The following is a 15,563-nucleotide window of genomic DNA, read 5'->3' as shown; positions in this document are numbered from 1 at the left end:
TTTGCTGCTGCTAGCTGTAGGCATCATTGATTCCACATTGATCCAAGGTCCAATCCATCAGTTCAGTCCAGCAGTTCAACTTTCATAACACTGACCCTGTACAGTCTTCCATGAGCCCCCACCCCATGCCCCAGTCCTCATCCTTACCAAGACTGGGAATTTTGACCGATGGAACTTGGCTTCTGTGCGCCCTGCTTTATAATCTTAAAAGCCAACTTCTCTAACACCTTTCTCAGTGACCTCCAGTGTTTTCCCCTCATAAACTTTAATTCACCTAAAATGCTTATACTTGCACGTTATGCAGTGTTCAATCCCACTGACATCGCCCTTGTCTCTATTGTTTTATACTCTTTGCCTCTTAGTAGATCAAATTTAAAATCATCAACAATAAAGCTCTTTACAGCTTGATCAACTCCTCATTACTTCAATCTATATTTTCAAAACCTCTAACTCCTCTATTTCTGATCAACTTGCGTGCTCCTCATTTTCTGTTCTCAGAAGAATGGCAAAAGTCCTATTCTTAAACTTCTCCATATTCCCTGTACTCAATCTACCTTGAAAGCTTTAAAATCTTATTTTCCATGACTGTGCCTTAGTCCAACTCTCCCTTCTAATATTCACACGGACCTGACCCCAAAGTATGAAGCATGCTACTAATTTCTACCACTCAAATGCAAGTTATTCGTATCCAAACCTCTTCACTGAAAACTACTGAATTTTCAACATAGTGACTAGATGCTAATCCACTTGCAAGTGAGGTAATTCCACAACATAGGGGGCAAATTATTCCTCGTCTGGCTTGATATTAAAAATGCCTTTGTGGATTACTTCAACTGGGATCCTCATTTACAAATAAGATTTCCAAGATGAAAATTAATTGAGAAAAATTAACCTGTTTGCCTGTAGATGACAGAACAGAAACTATTTTAATTGTTGAGACAATGAGCTGCAAACAATGCTTTCATGCAGAAAGGCAAGAATAGCTGAAGTGCGTGCGCATTCATTAAGCGAATTCCTCATTCCTCACAGTGTGGAAACAGGCCATTCAGCCCAAAAGGTGCACACTAACTCACCAAAGAGCATCCCACCCAGATCCACCACCCTCCCCCACATTTCCCCTGGCTAATGCAACCTTACAAACAATAAAAGATGGCTGTAGAGATCTGTAAATGGCGGTGCAAAATCATTAGTAGCAACCGTTGTCCGAGGGAGGTTAGGGAATTGTTAAGATTGGTCAGCTCAATTTCAAATTCAAAAAGCTGTAATGTGTATTAAATAGTATTCCTTGTCCAATGAGGAACAGGCCTCACATTTGCTTCATGTAGCATTGAAATGGTATCATAGGCCGTGCTCAGAGTGAGAGTAGAATGCAGAATATAATTAGGGACAGGATTTTGAGGTCATGCTTGTGAGGGAAATGGAAAAGTGGATCCAAATGGAACAGGAGACAGTCCCTTAGGAGTGTTGAAAAGGGTTAAAGCTGATGAATTGGATAATGACTTTATACGAAAGCTATTAAAAATGAAGTGCGTTCCACTGAATGTGAAAGCTATGAGATTGAAAACTAGGACAGGGAATTCCTTATCTAATTGACGCAAAGGGTGAGAGCAAAAAATTGAATGGTCCATGTCAGGTTTCTAGCATTAGTTAGATAGCTCATCAATAAAGCTGCTACTTAATATTCAATGAATAATACTTTGACAGTGAATGCAAGAGAAGAAAGTCAAAAGCAATAACATGAAAAATATATTCCTCAAGCAATTATTGAAATGACACTGCAGAAGGAAACCATTTGTCCTTTTCAACCAATGGAATATAAATTGCTGTCTATTCTAATCCCACTCTGTTGAAATAATTAATTTGTTTTAAGAGATGCTATTGTTTCTGCAATTGTTGTCACTTGAAACAAATAACACTGCCTGTTTTAGTGATGTTTTCTGAAGCTGTAACATTGAATTCAATCTCTGGTTAGTGATTTACCAGCCAGGATAAAACAAACTTTATGTGTTCACCGCGTGAAAATCTTTCATCCCCTCAAACACAACATGATCCTTTCAATCTTCTCCTTAGAAGTTTGGATCTTGTCTATCACATCATTGCATCCCAAAGCAGTCACTAATGTTCTGTATGTAAACATGAGTCAATATTCACAAAACAAGATTCCATATAGTATCATGGGATGACTTATAAGGAATTAATCTGACATTTTGTTAGTTCACATTGATGAAATTAATCAGGATAAGGGAAAAGTCAATGAATTTTCCTAAATACTCTCATAGGATTTTAAACCTTGAGTGTGGCATCTCAAAATAACGATGACATGACTGGTACCAAAGCACTCTACCGGTATTATGTTGATGTGAATTTCACTGCACCTTACTTACGGTTTCCTACGGTGAATATTTATTTTAGAGGTCACAGGGAAAGTTAAGGAAAGAGCAAGAGACTGAAAAAGGGCAGGCTGAAATTCAATGAGGAAATTTTTGAAAAGCTAACAATTCAGAAATGTACACATTCAGGGTGTAAAGCAGACAAAAGCTAAGGAAACATGGTAATTCAAAGCTAAGGAAACGTGATAATTCAGGAGTTGAGAATTATAATTAATATCAAATAGATTGTAAATTCTGGTCTGGGGCTACATTATTTCCAAGATGCACTCATCAATATTGCTGGGATGCAAATGTATCCAAGGAACATAATTGATACTTTGGAATCATAGAATGGTTACATCACAGGTGGTGGCCATCTGGCCCTCCTTATCTATGTTGGCCATCTAAAGAAGCAACTGAGTTAGTGCCACCCAGCTGCCTGTCTTATCTCTCCAAAGACCAACAAACTGTTTCCTTTTGGATTGTGATCCTATTCCTTTTTGAATTCCTCAAATGAACCTACCTCCATCACAGTCTCCCAAGTATATTCCAAATCTTACTCACTGCCTGAAAAGCTTTTCTCTCATGTCACTACTTCTTCATTCACCAATTACCAGAAATCTTTGTCCTCAGATTTTTGATATTTCCATTGGGATTAGTTTGCTCCGTGTACTCTTTCCAGGTTTTCATGATTGTCAGTAACTCAATCATATTCTCTCAAGTCTTTCTTGCCCAAGGAGAACAAACTTACCAATCTTTTGACATTACTAATGTTTGTTGTCCCTGGATCTATTCTTGTAAAACCGTCACTAATACCTTCACATCCTTCATATAGTGTGACATCCAGAACTGGACACTATACACCAGGTGACAAACTATTGTTTTATACACGCTTTCACTCCTTTTAGAATTGTACTCTTTAGTTTATATTCTCTCACCGCTTTCCTCTTAGCAAAATGACTTACTTCACATTTGTCTGCATTAAATTTCATCTGTTCATTCTATTCAGTCTTTTCTCTTGGTTCATTCCACGAATGTAGGCTTTGTTGGCTGGGTCAGCAATTACTGCCCACATCAACTGGTGGTGAGAGGTGGTGCGGAGCTGCCTTTTTGAACCACAGCAGTCCGTTTGTTGTGGGAAGATCCATTGAGGTGAGGCATTCCAGGATTTTAACCCAGCAGCACTGAAGGAATGACAATATATTTCCAAGTCAGGATAGTGTATGGTTTGGTGGGGAATTGGCAAATGGTGGTGTTCCAATATACCAGCTGCCATTCTCTTTCGAGATAACAGTGATTGTTGGTTATCTCATCGGGCTGTCTGAGGAGCCACAACGCATTTTTGCAGCACATTTTGAAGTTGGTGCATACTGCTGCTATTAAGCATTGTGTTTAAGGCAGTGAATGGTTGTGGATGTGCTTCCTATCAAGCAGACTGTCTTGAATGGTGTCAAACTTCTTGAGTATTGTTGGAGCTGAACTCATCCAGAGAAGTGGCGTGTGTTCCATCACAAACAGTGGACAAGCTCTAAAGACTTCAGGAACGGATTATTCATCGCAAGATTCCTGGATCTAACCTGCTCTTTTCGCTACTGTATTTATGTGACAAATCCAGGTCAGTTTCTAACAATGTCAACCTCCAGGAAGCTGACAGTGGCAGTTTTGGTGATGGTGATGCTATTGAATGTCAAGAGGTGATGGTTCGACTCTCTTGTTGGAGATGGTCAATGCCTGGCACTGTGCTGCATCAATGTTATTTGCCACTTGTCAGCCCAAACATGTACACTGTCCAGGCTTTGCCACTGTTGAACATGGACTGCATCTGTGTCTGAGGAGTCACAAGAGCTGCTGAATATTTTGCAATCAACAGTGAACAGTCCGATTTCTGAACTTATGATGGAGGGAAGGGGATTGATGATGCATTTCCTGCACATATGGCTATCCAGGAGCCTTAAGACATCAACTTGAAGTATTTCACTGAATGAGTCAAACGTTCATCATTATGCAGACTGCTGATGATGAATTTGTACATCAGATTTCCACTAGTTGTCTCACTAAACTGACAAAACAGCTGGTCTTTTCTGGCTCAAACCAGAAGTAGCATCATTCCACTCCGAAGGATCCAGATAAACGAATTTCATAAACTCAAATCGCGAGTCCAACTGATGGGAACTACAGAACGGCAAAAGAACTGCTCATAATTTGATGCTGTATTAGTACCCGCAATCCAAAGGACGATAACAATGCTAGTTCCGGGATTGATTTACACTTGGCGGAGTTAAGAATGTTCACATGATACAAAAGTGCACCACTTCAAATCATTCAGTTCAATCTCCTGTCAACCAGAACAAATTGTTATGAGACTCACTGCTGGAAACAACATCACTTTGGAATAAACAAATAATGCAGACTTCCAGGGCATTATGACCTGACCCATCGCCAAGGCTGGAGTTATGAGATTTAAAATCATTTTATTATACACTTATCTCACCTCCCAGAAATGGCAGGGTAGCGGTCATTGCTGGACTTTGGAATCTCCAACTTGCAAGGAAATAAAATCCAAAGGATTATTTTAAAGGCAACTGCTGGCCAGAATATATTGTTGTCCTTGCTGTAATCACAGTCTCATAATATGCTTCTATCCACCTCTAAAAAGTGCAATAGCAAATCACATTCCTGTTAAATTAGAGCCAAATTCACACTCATGGGGTTCCTTCACTGAGTTCCAACACAACTGATGTTCTGGTCTCCACACTCGCTGTCTTGCACTGCCCGGCCTCGGTGAGATTCAACTCTGGCAGCAGGCAGATTTGTTGCAGCACAGGCTGAAGTGTTCCTCCCTTTTGAAGTCCTTTTCAAAAAGAGTGAGATTACAAACTAAGGTGCTCTCTGTCTGGTCAGGTGCGCATAAAAGATCATTTTGCACAATATCAGAGAAGAGTTAAATGCCTCTACTAGTGCCCTAGTCAATGCTTAGCCCTGAAGTAACATCACTGAAGTACTTTACCTAGTCATTTTTCCCATTGTTTTTTGTAAGACCTAGCAGTGGAGAAACAGATTACTGCATAACAATAGTGACCATGCTTCAAAAGTACTTTATTAACTGCAAGACATTCCAGTGTGCCACGAGATCATAAAAGATGTTTTAAAATAATAATCCTATTACAAACCACTTCTTTACTTCCACCGTACCTGGAAGAAAGTAATATTACACAATCAGATTGCAGGGATGTGAACCTTATCTTTAATGAACTGTAAAACCCTTTATGTGCTTTGTAATGGAGTAACAACATCAATCTAATAGAAATTATATAAAGATGCAAAACTGGGCCACATTATTTTTAGATGAAGTTACTACCACGCTTTTTAAGGTCAATATGAAAACCTCGTTCAGCAGCTTACCTGGCAAGCATTATAAAGCAATTGATGCTCAATTTTCTTAATCCCAAGGATCTGCTGGAACATTTCATACAGTTGCTCCTTGCTAAGAATGAGCTCCGACACTGCACTCATGGCCATCCGAGCAGGCTTACTGCGCAGATCTTCTTCTCCTCTGTAAATAGCATCAAACTTGGCCATCCAGGAACTGAGCACCGTCTCCTTGCTGAGGCCATCGATCTCTGGCAAACTGCGTACTCGCTTTTCAATGTTCTTTTTAAAGACATCTCGAAAGTCATTTGCAGAGCACCCTCCGCTGTGAACCATCCTGGCGACACGATCACTTTTCAGAAAACTCTGGAATGGAAAGAAAAGCAAATCATCAAATTTGAGCAGTACAAAACCTGGCCAAAAAAGCACAGACAACAGCAGAAAATGGTGGTAATGCAGAGCTGCTCCATTGCTATTCGTAAAGAAAAACAAAACATGTTAAAATTTTAGCTATGGATCATTTGTCAGTCTAAAAACAGTTCCTTAAAACTATACAAAACTCAAAAACTGAGTAGAAGATTTAAGATTCCAACTGTAAAAATAGTGGATTACTCAATCCAATAACAATTTTTTTAAGAAAAGCAGAAAACATACATAAAATGATACATAAAATCATCTTAGCAAAGCTATTCAAAAACAGTTCAAGGCCCACATGGCGAAATGTAAATTCAATAAAATAGAAAATGGAGTAAAATATTTGCTTAAATTACGACCAGGTTATCACTGTTGCTGGTCGTACAATCCCATCTGGATCACTAATGTCCTTTAGGGAGTAAGTCTGCCATCCTTGTCTGGTCTGGTCACATGTGACTCAAGAACCTATGAAATATGGTTGTGTCTCTATTTAGGCAATTAGGAATGGGCAATAATTGCTGGCCCAGCCAATGATACACTTATCCCATAACTGGATTTAAGAAATGCCAAGGTGTGAATAAGCTATGGGAAAGCCTGTGGAAATAAACATTTTTTAATCTAGATTTTGCTCAATGGCTATCCCTTTAAATCCAGTTTCAAAGCACAAAAGAGCTTAAAAACCATCTACAATACATTTTCATTTTGAGCCCCAACTTGGTTTAGCACAATTATCTGAAATTGTTCAAACAATCGAGTAAGGCTTGGGGTAGCCAAACCGCATTCAAAAACAACAAAACATTTAAATCAGTTAAGCTATTTAAGTGATAAAGCAGATTCAGAGATACCTGAAAGTCAGTTCCTCAAATCAAAATCTGGTGTGGAATACACAAATAGCTTCCTGAGCTGAGGCCAATTGCAATTTCCAAGAATCATGCCACACTAACTCTGCAGCGGTGAGAAATTTATGAAGAATACACCTCTACAAAACAAATTGTAAGCTCAGGTGAACTTCTTATTTATAGTCATACATGCAACACTTTATGATTGTTCTTTTGGGGATCCGGAAATATAATTTTTCCTGTAAATGTTGTATTATAGTTATTAATTTATTTGTTCACAGAAATTCACAGCACAGAAACAGCTAATTTACCATACAGGGAAACAGGTAATTATGCCCCATCTCAGACTCTTGCCATTTTATAACATTCTATCAACATATTTACAATCTTCCTCATGTGCCTGGCTTGTTTCCCCTTAAGTGCACCTTTTTTTTGCCTCAACCACTCCACGAGGTAGGTGTCAAGTTTAAATTTACATCACATTAACAATGAAATGTGTGAGAGTTGGTCCCTCCCCTTAATGCTACAAGGGTAGAAGCCAATGTAGTTGCAAAGGAATTTGCCAACTAATCAGAAAAGTTACTCTGTTCATTATTTTGGACAGATTGCCAATAACTGGCTCGTCTATAAATGATCCTGACGCTCCTCCTGAGTCCGAGTTGGCATATATTTATGGGCCTGAAACTATGATTAGATCCACAATACAAATTGAAAAAAAATGCAACAGCCCATGTAAGGAGCAAGGTCCAAAACTTGTTCAAATTCCAGTCTCTCTGGAAGTTATCCTTATTTTTCATCCTTTTCTGTGACCCATATTAATTTCTTCCCTTTCAATTCCAATTGTGTCTTTAAAACACAAATTGGTTATTTCTCCGAGCCCATGTTGATGGAAATTCTAACTTTTCCACTATTTTCCAGCTTTATTTTCCTTTTTGTTTGGAGACTATATTTGGGTGGCGTGATGGCTCAGTAGTTAGCACTGCTGCCTCATAGCAGCAGGGACTGGGTTTGATTCCACCCTCAGTGACTGTCTGTGCATGTGAAGTTTGCACATTTTCTGTGTCTGCGTGGGTTTCCTCCAGATGCTCTGATTTCCTGCCAGAGTCCAAAGACGTGCAGGTTAGATGGACTGGCCATGCTAAATTGCCCATAGTGTCCAGGGTTGTGCAAGCTGGGTGGATCGCAAGTGTTGAAGGGAAATGAAGGGTTACAGGGATAGGATAGGGGGTGGTGGGTCTTGATGGAGGGTCAGTGTCGACTTGATGGGCCAAATGGCCTGCTTCCACAACATGAGGATTATATGACTCTGGGATTGCCATAAGTGAAAATGAATGCAGTATTCAATGAAGTAAGATTAGAAACTGACTACGGAATGCATATTCAATCCTCACATTAAAATTGATCTTCATTTAAAACATACTTTTAATTTTGCAAGCTTGACAGTTGACTAGTAAAACTTATAACACCATGAGAGGTACAGCTTGTTGGAGTTCAGGTGTTTTCCTATTATACAGGCTGAGATCTTCTGTAAGATGTAAAGCTGAGGTGCTACAGCATCACCAATGTAAAGCTGAGTTACAATGCGTGGCCAAAGGAACGTAAAATGAACAAGGATGAAACACAAGGAAACACAAATGTGACAAAACATGATGACATAAGGAAGCTTTCTCAAAAGCAGTGGAAACAGCATCATTGTTTTCAAAGTATACATTAATCTCTAGGTCATTAGGTGTCTAATAAAGCCACCATGTTCCAACTGGGCGATAGGGCTGCTCATTCATTACAGAGAGACAATAAGTGATGATTTAACCTAGGGATCACCATGCAACAGGTGGGGGGAGAAGGAGGGTCCTTAATAGTTTCCTGCAATGACTATACTGGAAATAGAAATGAATTCACGCTGTCAATATCACTATGCATCGCAAACCAACGATCCAGCCAACTGAGCCATTACTTACATTTAAGGAACCCAAATGAATAGATTAAATGGAGAAATAACAACTGTAATATGTCATTATGTGAACATAATTCCATTCAAATTAATGCACTTCCCGATAGTTCATTGTATAAAATACTCAGGACATTTTGAATTCTGTGTGCCAAATAAATGCACCTATTATTAAATTCATGAAACCTACTTCCTAAAATGAAAGCCAATAAAATAAAATTTCAGTTTAAAGAATAAGGATACAAATTTGTCAAAGACATTTGTAGATCAGCACCAGTTGCTTCACAATCTGTACAGACTGGTTGCAAATTAATCATAATTATATGACATTTCCACAGGGTACTGTTTGACAAAAATGGGAAATATGGAACAATTATTCATTATTTAATGCTCCATTGTTGTTTCTTAAGGTGTGTTCTTTTAATCCCTGTAAAGTATTCATCCATTTCAATACATGGAGTCATACAGAGATGGTGAAGGCCAAACGCATTCCCGCACACTGTGTCCAATTTTTAACACAACGCTGAACACTATCAGCCTGTTAAAAGGCAATTCTTTTCCCATCAAACTACAGACAGTATGTACTTAACAACACACGAGATCAGTTGTAAAGTACTGATTCCACCAATTCCGAGCACATGCCCTTGCACTAACATTTCACTCCAGCAGGGTCCTGCTGCTCCTGTTTCCAATGGGGTAGCTCAGATGTGGTACGGGCTCTGTGGTTGGCTGCTTCCTTGCACATGCGGTTTCCCTGGCAACTCTTCAGTGGCCGATGCCCAGAATTGTGCCTGAGTCTGATGAGCGCTATACTGTTGCAGCACAAGTATGCGGTCAACATATGAAATAAGATGGAGGTTCTCAGATAGAAACTGATTCCGAGCAATTCTGCATTTTGAAACTAATGCTACAATTTCTCTCCAATGTGACAAACTGGTTTCAAGGACCACTCCGTGGCTGAAGCACCAAGAATCTACCCAGTCTCTCCAGTATAGTACTGAAGGAATTCTGCAGTGTCAAAAGTGCTCTCTTTCATGTAATGTTAAATCCAGCACGTGCCCACTAGCTCAGCTGATTGGAATTGTGTCATGTGACTTTTAACAAAGAAAAGCATCAGAGCTTCAACTTTAGTCACTGTGGTCCTGCAGGAAATTCTTTATGTATCGGGAAGTCCTGTGATGTTAACTGTTTCTTTTTAACCAGAAGCATATGTGGAATTTAACGGCCACACCCTGGGAGATTTGGGAAGTTGAATGTGGCACATCTGATCAGACAACAGGAAAAGTGTTGGAGATCCTACCACCTCATACTGATCAAATCCGAGTGGGGATTTTTGCCAGGGGCCGTCCAGAGAGCTCCTCATGCAAGGATAATTGGAGCCTAATTGAGGAACATAACATCCACAAGGTCGGTGGGTTCAATCACTCAAGAGACCTTGCTCTGCCCTTGAATCCAACCCCATGACAGCCTTAATGGAGGCACCATTTATCATGACCCTATTTTCATCAATACTCACTTATCTCTAAGAATCCCTTAATTGATCCTTGGTGAATGCCCCAGTGGTTGGTGCCACTGCTAGCCTGTGATTAATCACAGACTCAAGAGCAGAATTTTCAGGCTGTCGGGAGCTTAATAGTACAGGAGGTCTATTACTATCCAATCAAGTGTTTGGTTTGAAGGTAATAGCATTTGACCTCTTGGAGAAAAGCTACGCAGAACTCACCTGTTGGTTTCTTCAATAGATGGAAGAGACACTTGTGTGTCCTCCAGACTAAATCCAATGTACATGTCTTGGATTGGCTATGATGTATGAAATGCGTAATTAAGTGGCTAGCATATTATATATATATATATATATATATATATATATATATATTCTTGCTGCCTGAGAGGGATGTAATCACTGTTAAGATTCATTGGTACAATTGCATGCATCAATAACATCGCAAAGGTGATTATAAATTCTGGGCTGTTACAGTTCTAAACCCACTGTGAGGTAAGAGAGTTCAAAACAGAAATCAGACCTGCTTTAGAAACAGAAAAATAAATATTTGACAATTCACATTGATATCTTAAAAAAAACGAAAGAACTGTGGATGTTGTAAATCAGGAGCAAAAACAGAAGTTGCTGGAAAAGCTTAGCAGGTCTGGCAGCATCTGTGGAAAAAGAAAATCAGAGTTAACGTTTCGGGTCTGGTGACCCTTCCCCAGAATGGAAGGGTTCTCAGTTCTGAGGGAAAGGTCACTGAACCTGAAATGTTAACTCTGATTTTTGTTCTTCGCAGATGTTGCTAGACCTGCTGAGCTTTTCAGTAACTTCTGCGAACATTGATATGTAGTTTTTTTACAAGCTAAAGACAGGGCACTACACTGGAAGCAATGTGAACAGCATGTCAAAGACCACACTAGTTTGTAATGAAGCCTGGTTGACACAAACTTGAAAATATGGTCAAGCAACATTAAAAAGCAGCGTCAGGTACTATAGAAGCTGGCTCTGTGACAGGTCGCTCCACTTGCTAAAACACACATCAGAATCTGATAACCTTATATAGATCTGGAAGATTGAAACATCAAGTGAAAATACACTGTCAATAAAGGAAGAGTTTTTAATCTGAAGGTCAGGTTGAAACTTGATCAGAGCTGATTGGCCTGACAATAAAAGTGATTCTTTCTCACTCATGTTGCCAGTATGCAACATTTCTTACTTATGGATCAAGGTACTTGATGTTGATAATATGAAAGGGGTGATCATTTACATAAAAAATAGTTGCATTGTTTAAAATTCAAAAGTGTCCATGTGTAGGAATATCAACTCCAAGAATATGTAAGTGATGCATCAAGTATTGTTCCAGCTGAAAAATGACCTGAATATTTACTTTTCTCTCTGCTTTTATTGTATATATAACACTCATTATACTGAGTGCTTGTAGACTAAATACAGGAATTTATTATTTGATTTGCTTCCAAATATGCCAGGCATTGTCACTCTGCTGCAGCCTAAATGTATGCAGTTAATCTTATTTTAGTTCTAGACTGACTATTGAACCAGCAGAAAATAAAACATAATTCTTAATAATAAAGTTGGTCTGATAATTTAAACAATGAGTTTTCCAGCCATAATTTATTACTCAATCAAACCTGCAGTAAACTCAATCTCCAATTGATTACTATTTGTTTTTGCACAATGGTTATTTGTCGGCTCCTTTTTCAGCCTTCAAGAATTTCCTGCACCTATATTCCCTTAATGTCTGACTCAAATGACTAAGTTTCACCACAATTTGGATGTGAGGGGTTCAACGGGGACATTTAAAAGGGAGATGATCAAACACAAGTAGGAATATTTACAGCATTATAGGAATGGGCAAGAGAGTTGAATATACTGAATAGCTCTTACAAAGAGTTGGCATAGGTCTGCCAGGTTGAATGGTCTCCTTTTGTGGAATATAATGTTAGAAGTTTTTGGATTAAGGGAATAAATTAGATATGAATGCAAGTTATGGTAGTGAGGTAACCCTCAAAAATTGATTCAACAATTTTTGGAGGGTTCAACTGTGAGAAGCATATGACAGTTTTGCAGAAGTTCAGTTTTTACATGAATTTTAAATATTTTCCAATTATTTCCCAATGGACACATTAACATTTGCTGCTTGCTGTGAAGAGTCATCAATGCATTTATCTTTACTGTTCAAACAGAACAGCTACAGAATTGATTGAGCAAATGGTACTCAGTGGACTTTACATTAAGTTAGAGAGTTTGGAGTTCAAGTCCCATTTGTTCCAGAGGTATGCAAGAACAGGGCTGAACAGGTTGATTAAAAATAATTAATGAGAACAGTTTAAAGGGAGGACTGACTCCAAGTGTGCAGTCAGAAAACCCCTTAAGCAGCGATCATTAAGATTGAGTTCAATTAAAAACTAACATCAAAAAAAGAGTTGGGTTCTTAAAATCAGCCCTTGTGGAAATTTGGTCCTTTCCCAATTCTGAGCCAAGATGATCTATGTTTACAAGTCCTACCTTCTCCAGAGGTATGTTATAACATCTCTGAACAGGTATATTTATAATATCCACAACTGGTCTTCCATCCAAGTCATTTATACCTTCTTTCTTAAAAAAAATTGGTTTCTTGTTCTGCACTGGTAGCATTCCTATTTCTGCTCCAGAAGGCCTTGGAGCAGGTGACTTTGAAGGATTTTGCATATTTCTCTTTAAAATCATTAACTTTTGTGACCTCAATGGGAACAGTGGGACTTGATTTCCAACTCATGACCCCAGTGAGTCATGACAAAAACAAACATCACAGTCTATAATAATAAAATGTGAGGCTGGATGAACACAGCAGGCCAAGCAGCATCTCAGGAGCACAAAAGCTGACGTTTCGGGCCTAGACCCTTCATCAGAGAGGGGGATGGGGGGAGGGAACTGGAATAAATAGGGAGAGAGGGGGAGGCGGACCGAAGATGGAGAGCAAAGAAGATAGGTGGAGAGGGTGTAGGTGGGGAGGTAGGGAGGGGATAGGTCAGTCCAGGGAAGACGGACAGGTCAAGGAGGTGGGATGAGGTTAGTAGGTAGCTGGGGGTGCGGCTGGGGGTGGGAGGAAGGGATGGGTGAGAGGAAGAACCGGTTAGGGAGGCAGAGACAGGTTGGACTGGTTTTGGGATGCAGTGGGTGGGGGGGAAGAGCTGGGCTGGTTGTGTGGTGCAGTGGGGGGAGGGGATGAACTGTTAGCGCTTTATAAGAATTTATGAGATTCCTCCCTCATTCATCTGAACTCAAGCGAAAACATCCAGAACTCATGACCATTAATGAAAGGAATCAATGCTAATTAAACCCTTCAGACTGTCAAAGCTTGCAGGAAGAAGATTTTAAACCAGATGTCACACTGAAGGACCTAAGATCTTCAGCCTGAAGGTTTAAAAAGTTCAATGTGGGCACTTATCTTCTGGAATTAAAATCTAGTGAGAATGCACTTCTTGGGAAGGTTACAAATCAAATTTACTGCAGGGTAGCAAGTTAACATGCCGTTTTCAGCTCTGGATCAAAGTTAGTGTCACAAAGTGCAATTCTGAATGGCATTCTCAATATCACTGAGCGGTGCTACAAGTGTGTGGGGAGTAGAAACATTACCTACTGGCTTAGTACAGGAGGATTCTGAGCTTGAGCTGTATGTCAGAGAACAGGACACTTCGCACATGCAGAGCCAAGGTGACTGAGCACAACCTCTCACTGGATGACCAAAGAGGAAATGTTGGTTCATTCCACAATATCAACGAATGTTATCTTGATAAATGAAATGGTCACCATAAATACCAATTTTACACACATCCGAAGTAAGAGAAAATTACTTGTCATCACAATTTAAGGTATTAACAAAACTGGCATTGCTCTGCCTCAATTAGTTAGCAACAAAATGCAGCACATGAGTAATAACATTCCTTTAAAAGCTCTCAAACAGCTACTTGGACACTTACTCAATGTTTAAGTGTCAAAAAGTTTATCAATGCAGCAGCTACATGAACATTTCAGAATAAACAGCTCTGCAGCTAGGAAACCCAGGTCAGAAACTAGCTAACTGCAGCTTATCAGTTGGCAATATAGCTTTTTATCATTGCTTTTTCTTGAACTCTGGAGCAATTTTTGGATGGGAATACCCACCAGTACTGTGAAGCTTATAATACGCTGCCAACAAAAAACATTTAAAACACATGCCACAGCATTAACTGAAGCTTTTTCTTTTGTAGGTGTACAAACTACCTACGACCAGGAAACTGAGCAAAAAGCTAAAACATTGGATGTTTAGAAGTCAAAATGGTTGGCCTCTATTTATGTTCCATTGAGTTGTCCAAAGATCTCAGGTGTATAAAGGAATATTTAACAGATGTCTACTGTCCTGTAGAACTAGGTGCCACAGACCAACATCCCATTTACAGCTGAGATGCCCGAGATGTATATATACATTTAACTATCTTGTAACTATCATCTCACCATTATCTGCTCAAAATCAACCATCAAATTCATTGTCTTTTCAAGCCACCTTCTCTTCATCTTCCATATTTTCCAATTGCTGCTCTACCCTGTTGATATTGTTCTTTTGGCCATTCTATACTGAAGTAATTAAAGGGGTTAAACTAAGTAGGCCAGGACACATTGATGTCAAAGAACTGTTGCAGTGCAAGAGGCCGTTCAGCCCATCATGTCTGCACCAGCTCTTTAATGAGCATTGTGGCTTAGCCCCATACTCCTGCCTATTCCCCATACTAGTGCACATTGATTCTATTTAAATTCTCAAACACAATTCACATATTTGGATGATTGGAATCTCTTCTGGGATAGAAGTGAGCTGTATAAGAAGGACAAAATGCACCTGAATTGGAAGGGGGCTAAATACTGGTAGGGAGATTGGCTAGAGCTGCTCAGGATGATTTATACTGGTGAGGGTGGAGGGTGGGGCAGGGTAGAGCGGATATTGTGATGAGAGAGAGCAGCCTGAGACAGCTTGGACAAGGAGCAAGTCAAACAGGCAGGGCAAGCAGGAGCGAAGCTTAGAACAAGGTAGGCCTGATAAATTAAATTGCATTTATTTCAATGCAAGATGCCGAACAGATAGTGCAGATGAAATCAATGCA

General features: G+C 39.5%; 1 protein-coding gene across 17 annotated transcripts in view; it reads right to left on the bottom strand.

Annotated features, from left to right (window-relative positions):
- The window catches only part of cadps2 (Ca++-dependent secretion activator 2), a 607,285-nt gene that overhangs the window by 383,635 nt on the left and 208,087 nt on the right, over nucleotides 1-15,563 (bottom strand). For all 17 annotated transcript variants that reach the window (XM_059652338.1, XM_059652341.1, XM_059652344.1 and 14 more), the window contains exon 3: nucleotides 5,772-6,104. In XM_059652338.1, coding sequence (XP_059508321.1) covers nucleotides 5,772-6,104 — 333 coding nt within the window. The remainder of the gene's footprint in view (nucleotides 1-5,771; nucleotides 6,105-15,563) is intronic.

This window comes from Stegostoma tigrinum, chromosome 18 (genome assembly GCF_030684315.1).
Source record: "Stegostoma tigrinum isolate sSteTig4 chromosome 18, sSteTig4.hap1, whole genome shotgun sequence".
NCBI classification, from domain to species: Eukaryota; Metazoa; Chordata; class Chondrichthyes; order Orectolobiformes; family Stegostomatidae; genus Stegostoma; species Stegostoma tigrinum.
Note: the sequence above shows the minus strand (reverse complement) of the source record. Positions and strands in the feature narration are given on the sequence as shown.